Below are 13,073 nucleotides of genomic sequence, written 5' to 3'. Positions count from 1 at the left end.
TGCCTTGCTGTTCACCTGTTGGACCTTCTTCCAAACCTCCCTAACTGTTCCCACAAGTTCTTGGACTGACTCTCCATTCCTGCCCCCTTTCTGCTTAATCATATCGAATGGTGATGGCATCTTCTTCTTATCATAAAACATTTTGAATGACAACAGCTCAGTGCTGGTGTGTACCTTCAAATTATATACATTTACCACAAAAGATAAATATGTGTGCCAGTCTGTATGGTGGGGGTTAACATAATAAATAAGCATCCTACCAAATGCCTGATGCCATTTGATTAAGGACAAAGTGAACTAGTTCTCAGTTTTGTCTTTTTTCACTTTCAATGCTGGCACAATTCCTTCAACAGGTCTGACCTGAAGTTCACCCCTTGATCCATAATTATTGTCTCTGGCACCACAAACTTCAACATCTATCTATTCTCTGACACTTAAGGAACTCTAAGTGCTTGTTGGTCAAGCATCAGCAGTCAGCACCACCTCAGTGTAACAAGAAATGTGGTCTGTTATAATCAGCACAAAATGATTCCCTGCTGGAGATCAGCTGAACAGACCTAACATAACCAATAAAACAATAAGGCAACATCAGAAATAGTACTTCTTTCCAAATCCAATATGCATGCTGCACACATTGACACATTTCCTGATGTACATATCAACATTGCTTTTCCATCCTCTCCACCAGTATTTCTCTGCCACCTTCTGAGTCCTCACTCTGCACCCTCCATGACCTAACAAAACATGATCACACATCTGTCTTAGCACCTCTTCCCTTAACTTTGCTGGTACAAGCAGTTGTGGTCCTAATCAAATCTCCCTACACAATAATCCATCACACATGCTGAACTGCTGCTGCTTACAGTACTGCTTACACTGTCTGTCTGCACTCTGTGCTGCTTAACACTAAGCAAGGTCTTAAACTAGTGCTTGTATTACTGCTACCTTCTTGCTTAGTGCATCTGCATTTCCGTGTTCCATCCCTGATTTGTTGATTACTTCATACTCAAATTCACTGAGTCTGAATGCCCATCTTGTCTGTCTGTCAGATGAGTCCTTCAAACATAGTAACAACTTCAAAGTAGCATGGTCAGTCTCCACTTTAAACTTCTTCTCATTCAAGTAACACCAGAAGACTCTCACTCTGTACAACAGGCTAAGCATCTCTCTCTCTGTCCTAGAATAATTCCTCTCCGCTCCATTAAATTGTCTTGCAAAAGTGATAGTGAGTTCTCCTGCATTGACCTCTAGGCTCAAAATGCACCAAATGCATCACAAAATAAAATAAATTCCTTTGGAAAATGTGGAAACACTATCTCTGCACTTGACATGAAAACTTCATTTAACGCAGCAAATGCTTTCTGAAAATCCTCAGGCCACACAAATTTGGTACCTTTCCGTAGTAATTGTATAAAGGGTCATGCTCTATCTGCAGACTGCCTCATGAATTTTCTACAACTTACGAGGTCCAGGGAAGACAATTACTCCTTGCTTGTTCCTGGTACTGGAAAATCCCACACTCCCTGTGTCAATCTCAGATCAGTTCTCACATCATACTTATTAATTAAATGACCTAAGTAATTTACTTCTTCCAACTCTAAAATGAAATTTTTCAGTACTCAGTGTTAAATGTCAGCCTGTCATTTCTTGAGTACATCCCTCAGGTGTTGACTATGGTCCTGCACATCTCTTAAAAACACATGTATGTCATCCAGATACATTGAAGATTGATGGGGCTTCAATTCTTTTAACACTCCATCCAATGAACACTGAATTGTTACTGGTGCACTCTTTAAATGAAACAGCATTCTTCTGTACTGATAATGTCCCCAAGATACTCTAAACACAGTCTTCTCTCTGTCCTCTGTGTCCATCTCTAATTTATTGCACTAATTCTCAAGTCCATCACTGTGATTATCAATGGTTTCTGTGGTGTTTGGATGGGGTAAGCATTTGGTAGTTCACATGGTTGTTCAAATGCAAGTAACACCAACAGAACCGATACTTCCTCCCTTTGTCCACAGACTCCTTTGGTACAATAACAATTCCTGCCCCCCCCCCCCCCCCCCCCTATTCGTATTGTGCTATCAGCCAACTTTTGATTGACAAACCCCTCCAAAATTGGCTGCAGAGACTGTGGCATATTTTACAACCTTCTGTACACCAGTGCTTCATTCCTTGTAGGAATCTTGTGTTGCATCATGTTCATTACAGGCAATGGTCCTCATAGAAAGAGCAAGTCCTGAAACTATAATAACAGTTCTTCCATCTGGTAAGTCAGACTCCACATTCACACAAAGTGACTTCCCAGTGCCACTCGCCACATGATCATGCAAGCCTTAATGTCATTGCTTGCAGTTTAACTGGACTGTCTTGTAAAAGAGATGCTCCTCAAGGCAAATCAATGTTGATGACAGCTTCCCCTAGAAGGAATGTCCTCCCACAAAGCTCCATCACACATTACTGAAGGTCAATTATGGCATGATGTTAATGCATAAAGTCTAGCTCAAGGATCATACTGCAGCCCTCATTCACATGAGATACCAGTTCCACACACTGCTTAAACTTGGTTTCCTCTAATTTAAAATTCACCATCACTGACCCCAGTGGTCATATCTCACTATCCTACACCACACACAAATCAAAACATGGTGGAGCACATTGCCTCTTACCTACTAAATCTCTAGAGGCCACCAACACATACACTCCTCTGTCCAACAAAAACGTACCCTTCTTACCATCTATTATCCCTGCTATGGCACATTCCACCTCTGTATTCATATCCACTGCATTCAATTGTACTGAGAACACCTTTCAGCAGGTCTGGGGCTCCCTTCTGAGTTTAACGGATGCTTATTAACACCCGGACCACCCCTGAAATTATTCCTATAATACTGCTGCTGTTTCATACCCTAACTATTGTTATTCCCACAGAATGACTGATAGTTCATACAACCTCCATCACTCTGTGACTGACAGCACTTCCTCCAAACATGCACCATATGTCCACAATTAAAATACCTCATATCTGCTCAAACACATTTCTCTGATCTCTTACCCCTCTAGCACCATCAATCTCCTTGAGTTCCACTGTTAGCTTAACTGCCAAGTAGAGATCCCTAGGTGCACCAGTGTATGCACTCCTGATATTGCCAGTACTAAACCTCTTAGGAAAGCAATGACAGTCCATTGCTTTGCTTCCTAGCAACGCCTTGTTTGCCTCATCACTCTGTGTCAGCTCATATGTATGCACATTAAGTTTCCTAATCCTGTCCACAAAATCCTCCATGGCTTCATTAGGCCTTGACAATAGGTCTTCCACATTTGATAACACAGCCTCAGAGGACCTACTGGAAAACGGAGAAAAAAGGTTCACTTAGCCAGATCCAGCCCCTAGATTCTGCAACTTCAAAAACCCCAAGTCGCCTTTCTCTGCTAATTTATTTTTTACAAGTATATTCTCTACCCTTAACTGAGCTACCTGATCAATTAATGATTGCATAGCTTCCTCACTGGTGACATCTTGAGTCTCTGATTATGCCATTGCATCACTCTTACTCATATTTACAATTTCAGTAATAATAACTCAAAAATAACATGGACTGAACACTCTTCAGTTACCAACAATGTCACATTTATTTATTCTATCTAAGCACAAACCATCTGAACTCCCTATACTGTCTTGCCATATGGCCAAAATGATGATGTAAAACAAACAAATGCCACAGATTTGGCACAAAGGACAGAATTCCCAAGTAAATTACACCGTTCACATGACATGGGCTCCAGCCATCCCTAGAATTACCCCTAAACTAAGAGAGTTTCCATGGCTCCTCCAGCCTCAAAAAAGTAACTCTGCAGTTACGCTGCCATCAAGCTCTCAACCCCATGATGATCACCAAAACACAAACTATAGCCTCAGTCATCTCACAATGATGATATCACAACTTTGATTTGGATGTTGCATTGCAGGGAGTGATACACCCTCTGCTGCCCACAGTAGTGACATCAGTTCTCCTCACATTGAATTGAATTGAATTTTATTTGATCCTGTAAGATTACATCGTGTACAGTAAATGTACGTGTAATATAGGATATGTCAAAGTATTAAAATTCTTTATCAATTATTTTTCTACACCTTTAGCTTACATTTTTACATCACTGATAATGAGTAACAATATATACAAATTTAATGGCATAAGTATTCTGCAACACTGTAAAACTCTTTTTCAATGAGATAGTCTTTAAGTTTCTTTGTAAATTCATTGTGAAGTACACTATCTTGCAGGGTTTTGGGCAGACTTCTTAGTAGTCTGATACCAGAGTACTGGGGTCCTTTTTCTAGCATTGCCAGTCGGTGGGGTATGCTCCGTACTTCATTCTTCTTTCTTGTATTGTGGGTGTGTACACTAGCATTTGCAATCCAGTCCTCACTACCTTTTGTGATGTACATTATTGTTTTGTATATATATAATGATGAAAAAGTTAAGATACCTAAATTCTTGAAACAGTTTCTGCATGTTTCAGAGGTCTTTCTTCTTAAAATGGTCCTAATTGCTTTTTTTTTGTAATGTGAACACTCGTTTTGTCTCTTGTTTGTTTGAGTTTCCCCACACCGTCACTCCATACTGTAAGTATGGTTCGAAAAGTCCATGATACACTGTACACAGAAGGTTCTTGTCTGAATACTGTGATAGCTGCATCATTAAGAATATGACAGAGCTCAGTTTCTTACAGACATTATTAATATGTTTTTTCCATTTCAGTTCATTATCCACAAGAATACCTAAGAATCTAGCAGATTCTACTTCTTCCAGCCTTGTTCCATCAACCTCTAAATCCATGTCTACAGCCTTTTCCTTGTTTTTAAACACTGCATGCATAGTCTTTTTTAGATTTATAACCAGTTCATTTTCCAACAGCCATTGATCTGTGACATTTGCAGATATGTATGCTCTTCTCTCAAGCTGTTCCATATTTTGGTCACTATTTAGTATTGTCATGTCATCAGCATACAATATTTTCTTTTCTTCCTCCTCAACACCTATATCATTAACAAATACATTAAATAACATCACCTTGTAGAGTAGACAGCACTTGGGGTGAGGGATGGAGTGACAAGCCAATGGGCCCAAAGACTCACTGGTGGTCAAGAGGAATGTTTTGAACAATTCCATCACAGTAACATGAGACCAACACACCACACTCTGGCGATGCTGGCCAGCATAGACTCGAAGGTAGCCGGCTTCTGTCATGGTGAGGAGTCACATGCATAGGCACCCTGCATTGCTGATGTCAGGCTAGTGGCCTGTCACAATCCTTGTGACAGTGTTTGACAATTCTGCTTTTTCTTTTCTTTCTTTTTTTTTTTAAAACAGTAATTTTGGTTTTTCTCTTATTTTTCTACTTATAATTATTAACTCAGTAATTTGAAAACTAGGGCTACCTATCAAGGTGATAGATTTATCTGCTTACAACATACTTGATAGTTTATTTGCAAGAGTAGAAGTGCTTCAAATACACTGTAAACTCTTTCGTTGACATGCTGTATCTTTGTTCATGCCAAGTAGCCAAGTCAGTCTCTCTCTGGTACTAGAAATATTCACTTCTTGTACAGTGCACAAGTTAATGTCATGTGCATCTTTACCAAGCCCTGATTAAATGTGGTTCTAGTTCAGCATTTCTATATGTATGTTATTTATTGCGGCTAGCATAAACACAGTAACAGCACCAACAGTGTCATCACCATTATCATGATCATCATTATCAACAACAACAACAAAGAAATGCCATGTATAAGCAGTGTTAAAACATATTAAACTAAATGTATTATATGGATCATCAAGACAACAGCTTAGTTTTTGCAAAAATTGCATGACTACCTGTGAAACTTAGGGATGTTAATTGTTAGAAACAGAATTCTGAACCATCTTGTATAAGTTGATTAATATCAAACTAAGAATACATTACCTTTGATCATATTTTCATTTTGTTGTAGTTTGTGTCTGAATGAATTGAAGTTGAAATCAGGTACCATTCCTCCTAACTGTTTTGGTAGTATCTCATAAGGCACATATTCATGCAAAGAAGACATGTTTCTACCATGAACATGAATCTGAAAAATTCAGTTATCAAAAACAAGTCTAATGTTTCCCTGTTCATAGTGCATATTAAAAACATGACATTATATTGGCACTACATTAGAATACAGAAAGAAGCTGTTTCAAAGTACACCAATACCATTTCAATACGATACTCACTCTTTGTCTCATCTTTTCTTTCAAAAATGGTTTAGAAATTGCAAACACAGCAGCAAAAAGTGATGGTGCATTTACAATATGGACACCCTTCAGCCTCAAAGGAAAGCTGTCCTGTAAAATCATATTTTCATAGATGAAATGTGATTACTCAAACATATCTCTTTTGCAGACATACATGACTTACAATTAATATGAGTTGCAAAAACAGAATGCTGATTTTTACCTGGAACATTTTAATGAAAAGTGATAAGTTTGATGGTGTTGCAACTAGGAAATGTTGAAGTCCATACCCTTTCATATCCACAATAAATACTGCACCAGAGATATGAACGTGAGGATCTTCACAACAAAACGAAAGCACTGTTGCTATTGTCTGGAAGCATTCTTCTACTACGATCTTTTTGTAATCCAGTTTTTCTGAAAGAATCATTTAATTAACCTTAGTAATAAAATAATAATTCCATTACACACAATCTGAACAGTTAATAATACAGTCATGCTCATAAATTAAGGATGACGTTGATACAGGGTGAAACAATGCTCTGGTGGGCAGTTTGCAGGTTTAAATCGCCTCGAGATATGACCATGCGGTGCATTTGACCTGCGGTTATCACGTGGTGGCACTGGCAACAGTCCACATATGCAGAGGTGTGTTGGTGCATGTCAGCAAGTAAGTGTGCAGACGTTTTCAGACGTGGTAATGGTGACTATGTGTTGAAAATGGCTCAAAGAACACATATAGATGACGTTATGAGAGGTAGAATACTATGGCAAATGGAGGCTGGTCAAACAGAGCAGGTCGTATTATGGGTCCTCCATGTGCCACAAAGTGTGATCTCAAGATTATGGCAACAATTCCAGCAGACAGGAAATGTGTCCAGGCGTTACAGTACAGAATGTCCACAGCATACAACACCATAAGAAGACTGACATCTCATCATCAGTGCCCACAGATGGCCATGGAGTACTGCAGGTAGCCTTGCTCAGGACCTTACTGCAGCCACTGGAACAGTTGTCTCCAGACACACAGTCTACAGACAACTGAAAAGACATGGTTTATTTGCCCAGAGATTTGCAAGGTGCATACCACTGATCCCTGGTCACAGGAGAGCCTGTAAAGCCTGGTGTCAAGAACACAGTAAATGGTCACTGGAACAGTGGTCCCAGGTTATGTTCAAGTATGAGTTCAGGTATAGTCTGAACAGTGATTCTTGCTGGGTTTTCATCTGGTGTGAACCAGGAACCAGATACCAGCCCCTTAATGTCCTTGAAAGGGACCTGTATGGAGGTCGTAGTTTGATGGTGTGGTGTGGGATTATGATTGGTGCATGTACACCCCTGCACGTCTTTGACAGAGGAACTGTAACAGGTCAGGTGTATCGGGATGTCATTTTGCACCAGTATGTCTGCCTTTTCAGGGGTGCAGTGGGTCCCACCTTCCTACTGATGGATGATAATGCACGGCCCCTCTGAGCTGCCATTGTGGAGGAGTACCTTGAAACAGAAGATATCAGGTGAATGGAGTGGCCTACCTGTTCTCCAGACCTAAACCCCATTGAGCACGTCTGGGATGCTCTCGGTCGACGTATCGCTGCACATCTTCAAACCCCTACGAGACTTCAGGAGCTCCGACAGGCACTGGTGCAAGAATGGGAGGATATACCCCAGCAGCTGCTCAACGACCTGATCCACATTATGCCAACCCATTGTGCGGCCTGTGTACATGTGCATGGTGATCATATCCCATACTTATGTCAGGGTACATGTGCAAGAAACAGTGGCATTTTGTAGCACATGTGTTTCGGGATGGTTTTCTCAACTTATCACCAATAGTGTGAACTTACAGCTCTGTGTCATGTATGTTCCCTATGTGCCTATGCCATCAGCACCAGTTTTGTGTAGTGCCACATTGTGCACATTCTGCAATTATCCTAAATTTATGAGCATGAGTGTAGTTGTACTAAAGAAAAAATTATAGTGAGACAACCAAGGTGTTACGATATGTGAAAAATATCTGTCATTGAAGAATGTAAATGTTCATACTCAATCTGAAGATTCAAAATCAATAAAGAATTAAATTTTCAATATCAAAATATTTAGGTGCAAGTATATGGACACTATTCATATGCAGTTCTTAGTCTTTAAGAATGACACTTACCAAACCGCATGATCACTACAATCCTCCCATCATTATCTTTTTGGTCTAGAACTGTCATTATGTCCATGTCATAAACATATCCTTTTTCTGATGGGAGGCAACATTCAAGTTGTTTTGGATAAGCCTTCTTAACTTTGTAAAAGTTCTTGAGCTGAAGAAAAAGTGAAAGGGTATTTCAACATAATGTTGCAGTAGGAAAACTCAGTTAAGCAATCTCAAATGTTAATTTACTTCCCTGATCATAACTATTCACAAGATCCAAGAAATTGAGATTCATAAGAAAGATTAGAAATGGCAATAATTTCATGTGATATGTTGAGGTGTAAGTTTCTTTATGGAAGCAGAAAACAACTTTTATGAAAAGAAAAATTTTTGAAACTAGCATCACTAATTCAGTTAAATGTAGTGATGAGACGAATATTTGACCTGTCAATGAAATGGAATGCTGTTACACATATATAGATGAAAGGTTCATTTATGCACAACAATCTGCTGCTTTAAATAAACCAAATTTCTTCACAGTTCAAATACTGAATCTGATTCTATACCTACAGGAGACGGACAAAAATAAGGAAATACCATGAAAAAGGCATCCTTGAACGTAACTGGAGATGCTGGCCAAACCAGCAAGCCAGAAAGTTCCACTGTATTATCTGACCACGGATAGTATTTGTACAATGTCCTCAATACACTGCAGGTGTCAGTTGTGATCAGAGTGGTGTTCTGTGTAGTAGTGCATGGATTATATCATTGCTGAGTGCATTCGATTGTGTACACATTGTTAGTGCTCATATAGTGGATCCTACTATACACAAATGACCAAAGTGTTCGACATATCAAGAGCCACCATATCAAAGATTTGTCCCACATACAGGGAAAGCAGAAGAATAAAATCTGCTAAGTCATATCTTGAATGGAAGTGGGTGTCGAGTGATTGTGACAGATGGTCATTGAAGAGGATTATGACAGAGAAAAAAGGTGACGGCAGCTACAAAACTCACTGCAGAACTGAATGTCTCACTCACAAACTCTGTTACAGATCTATCCTTTATTGTAGTTCAAGTACTCAATTAATGAATAGAAACAGTGATACTACAGATATTCTTTAATGGATCTTTCAAAAGCATTAGCTTTTAGTATACATTTTATATCATTTAGCAACTTATTGAATTTTTCTATTTGATTGACTGGTAGTAAATGCAAGTTACATTTTAATTTAGTGTTATGATTACGTCAGTCACATATTTTTCTAATACATGATCATTTCCAATTGCATTTTATAAAAATATATATTAGTGAGCCAAGAGTACACAGTATGACAGAGGTAGCACTTTCATGTTTTAAATATTGGTTTACATGTCTGTCTCAGCTCCCTGTAATAATCCTATTGACCCTTTTTGGATTCTGCAGGTCTCCAAAGCTGCTCTTGAGTTTCCCCAGAATATGAGTCTGCATTTTAGATGAGCATTAAAATATGTGTAACAGACAATTACTTGAGAGTGTTCATTTATGCATCCTTATAGAGCCCTTAAAACGGCAGCTAGTACTCAACTTGGCATTAATGTTTTCAATATGTTTGTCTTGTTTTAGGTCACTTTGAATTTAAGTGCCAAAAATTTTGTCTCATCTTTATTCACAATAGGTTGTTGGATGACCATGCTGTCTGTTTTAATGTTATGAAAAGGGTAGTTGCTAATCACCATATAGTGGAGAAACTGCGTTGCAGATAGGCACAACAAAAAGAGTCTGTGTGTGTGTGTGTGTGTGTGTGTGTGTGTGTATGCTATTTTTGACGAAGGCCTTGAAGCTAACTGTCCAACAGTCTTTTTGTTGTGCCTGTCTACGACTCAGCACCTCCACTGTATGGTGAGTAGCAACTATCCTTTTCATAACATTGTTACATTCCAACCTAGATTTTCCAAGATATTGTTTTGACTGTTATGGAAATTAAATCCTACTGTTTTCTTTTTGTTTATTATAAGATGATTTGTTGCTTATCCTTTACTTCGTTGATTTGTAACAGAGTTTACTTCATGTTGGATATCATCATTTTTTTGCTGCTTTCACTAATACTGTTGTGTGTCATGACCCATCATGTATATCTAGATCAGTGATATATATCAGCAAGAGAAGAGGTCCCTTTATTGAATCCTGAGGTATCCTACAGGTGATTGGGTGTTCTTCTGGGGTGATTGGGTGTTCTTCTGACAGGTCTACATGTCTAATGCACACTTTTTGCTTGTGGTCACTGAGAAATGAACAGATCCATTCATTTACTAATCCCCTAATGCATAGTACTCTAACTTGTTTAGAAGTGTTCTGTGGTTTACCATGTTGAAAACTTTAGAAATCTAAAAATATACCTGAAATTTGCTGTTTTTCATCAACGGCTTTTAAAACAGCGGTTATACATTCATGGATTATTGTCTCAGTTGATTTCTTACTTTGGAAACCATGTTGAGAACTGGCTAATGTTCCATTTTTATTAATAATCGTTATTAACTTATTACACATTACTTTATCCAATACTTTTGAAAAACAGCATGTTAATGTAATGTGTCAGTAATTTGGCACAATGTATTTATTAATAGCATTGAATATCAGAAAATCTTATAATATTTTTAGCTAATCAGGGAAGATGCTCATCTCTAATGAGAAGTTACATATATGAATGAGGAGGTCAATCACGTTTTGGAGCAGTACCTGGTAAGATTCTACTGGGTCTGTTATCAATTCCTGCTGAGTATGTTGTTTTTACATCTTTAATATGACTGACTGTTTCCTCCCTGCCTTCATGATCTGCAAACATTGATAGTTTACAGCTGATTATCTTATTTTCTGCCGATTTCCAACAAAACTAGTTTTTGTTAAATTCTCAGTTACTACAGTGAAGCAGCTGTTGAATACATTTGCTATTTCAGTTGGTTCTGTAATCTTTTTATTGTAATGTAACAATAGCTTCAATTTTATTTGTAGATTTTAAAAAAAATTCTATACCTATCACTGTGCATTCTTTTTGCCTGTTTTATGACCTTTTGTAAAATTTTTGTGCATGTTTTGTTGTGAAAGTGCATATATGCTGTGACATTATTTCCCTTGCAGATTTGGTGTTTTCTTTTCCTCTGGCAAGAAGTTCTAATTCCTTTAGTAATCTAGCCATTGCCTATTGCATTAGTTCTGATATTTACCATTTTCAGAGGGAAGGCAGTATCAAAATGTTGTATCAGTTTTTCTAGAAATATGTTACATTTTGTATCCATACTTTGCATTTCATAGAAGATGATGAGTAGGAATTACTAATTTATAAAGAAGACTTTTTAATGTTCAGCATGGAGAAATATTAAAAATTAATTTGCAACATGAATGTGAAATGACTGATTCCACATCATAACAATTTATCACAAAAATGATCCACAGAACATGAAAGTAACTAATTAACTAGAACTTGCTATTATTTTGCAGGAAGAACAGTATAAAATACCCTTGCAAAACAAACGGGATTTGTATTTATCTGTTCAAGAAGACTGGCAGCTGTTTTGAATCCCAGTGGTTTTCTAACACCATGTTAGGCGTGTTAATGTGTTGTGTTTTTAGTGTTTCCATATTTTTGTCCACCCTCTCATATGTACCTATGAATACAGGTAAAACAAATGTCTGTGGTGATACAGTTCCACAATCTTACCAGTCTGAAGGCTTCATTCACATTGTGCTTCCTCGCTCTTAAAAAAGCTAAGAGGAATGTGTCATCAGTTCTTGAATAGAGCCCTTTTTCACCTGAAAATCACCAAACATTTTTTTAAAAATATTTTCATCATGTAGTTGTAACAATTCAAAAGAAGAACTTTGTAATTTCTTGACTGTATTTTTATAAGAAATAACTCCAAAATGTGGATGCTCAAAGAGCACTGTCACAAAAGGTGGAAAAGTTGCAAAACTTTTATATCCTTACAATAACTTTTTAGAGTACAACTTTTTTGTGGAATTATACCAATTAACAGGTGACTCTTTCATAATAGCTGTTGACTGTTGTAAGGTACATATAGTCACCCAGAAATACTTATGGTGTGGTAGAGCGTCATAAATCTATAAACTGACAAGTGTGATCTTTTAATGAAACCAGCAAGGATGATTAGATGATGAATGTGGGTGGAGTTCCTGGAATGAATTCACATCTTGAGGTGGAGCATTAGTTAAGGTGTTGAACTCACATTCAAAAGGAGAAGTTTTCTAATCCCTATCTGGCCATCCAATTTTTTTATTTCTTAGTCTCCCATCCTTGTTCTATATGAGCTGGTGCACAAGCTCAAATGATGATCTAATCAACTGGCTGTCAAACCAGAACCTTCCTTTTTGGAGATACATTGAGACAACTTAAAATAATGGGTAAACAAATGACTGCACAAGAAGTCTTGAGAATGTTTCAGTCATACCCTTTAGGCATTAGCAATGGTGCATGTTAGAGGTGAAAAACCAGGCAGCAATGATGGGAGTACATTATGTCAAATCAAATGCAATGCAATAATAAATTAAATTAAATGGAACAAATGCTACAATCTCCAAAGAAGTCAAGATATTGGGTTAAAGATTGTGAACAAAATGGAGGGCTTTGCTCAATAGTTGACTATGATTAATGAAACTGATAAAAAAAGTAACCT

At 37.8% G+C, this 13,073-nt stretch overlaps 1 protein-coding gene across 1 annotated transcript in view; it reads right to left on the bottom strand.

The window, feature by feature from the left end:
- Positions 1-13,073, bottom strand: part of LOC124777251 (clavesin-2-like) — a 129,887-nt gene that overhangs the window by 7,849 nt on the left and 108,965 nt on the right. Inside the window, exons 4-8 of the mRNA XM_047252577.1 lie at positions 12,101-12,192; positions 8,419-8,569; positions 6,484-6,677; positions 6,261-6,371; positions 5,971-6,115 (exon numbers count right to left, since the gene is read on the bottom strand). Coding sequence (XP_047108533.1) covers positions 5,971-6,115; positions 6,261-6,371; positions 6,484-6,677; positions 8,419-8,569; positions 12,101-12,192 — 693 coding nt within the window. The remainder of the gene's footprint in view (positions 1-5,970; positions 6,116-6,260; positions 6,372-6,483; positions 6,678-8,418; positions 8,570-12,100; positions 12,193-13,073) is intronic.

The sequence above is a fragment of the Schistocerca piceifrons genome, chromosome 2, assembly GCF_021461385.2.
Source record: "Schistocerca piceifrons isolate TAMUIC-IGC-003096 chromosome 2, iqSchPice1.1, whole genome shotgun sequence".
In the NCBI taxonomy this organism is placed as follows: Eukaryota; Metazoa; Arthropoda; class Insecta; order Orthoptera; family Acrididae; genus Schistocerca; species Schistocerca piceifrons.
Note: the sequence above shows the minus strand (reverse complement) of the source record. Positions and strands in the feature narration are given on the sequence as shown.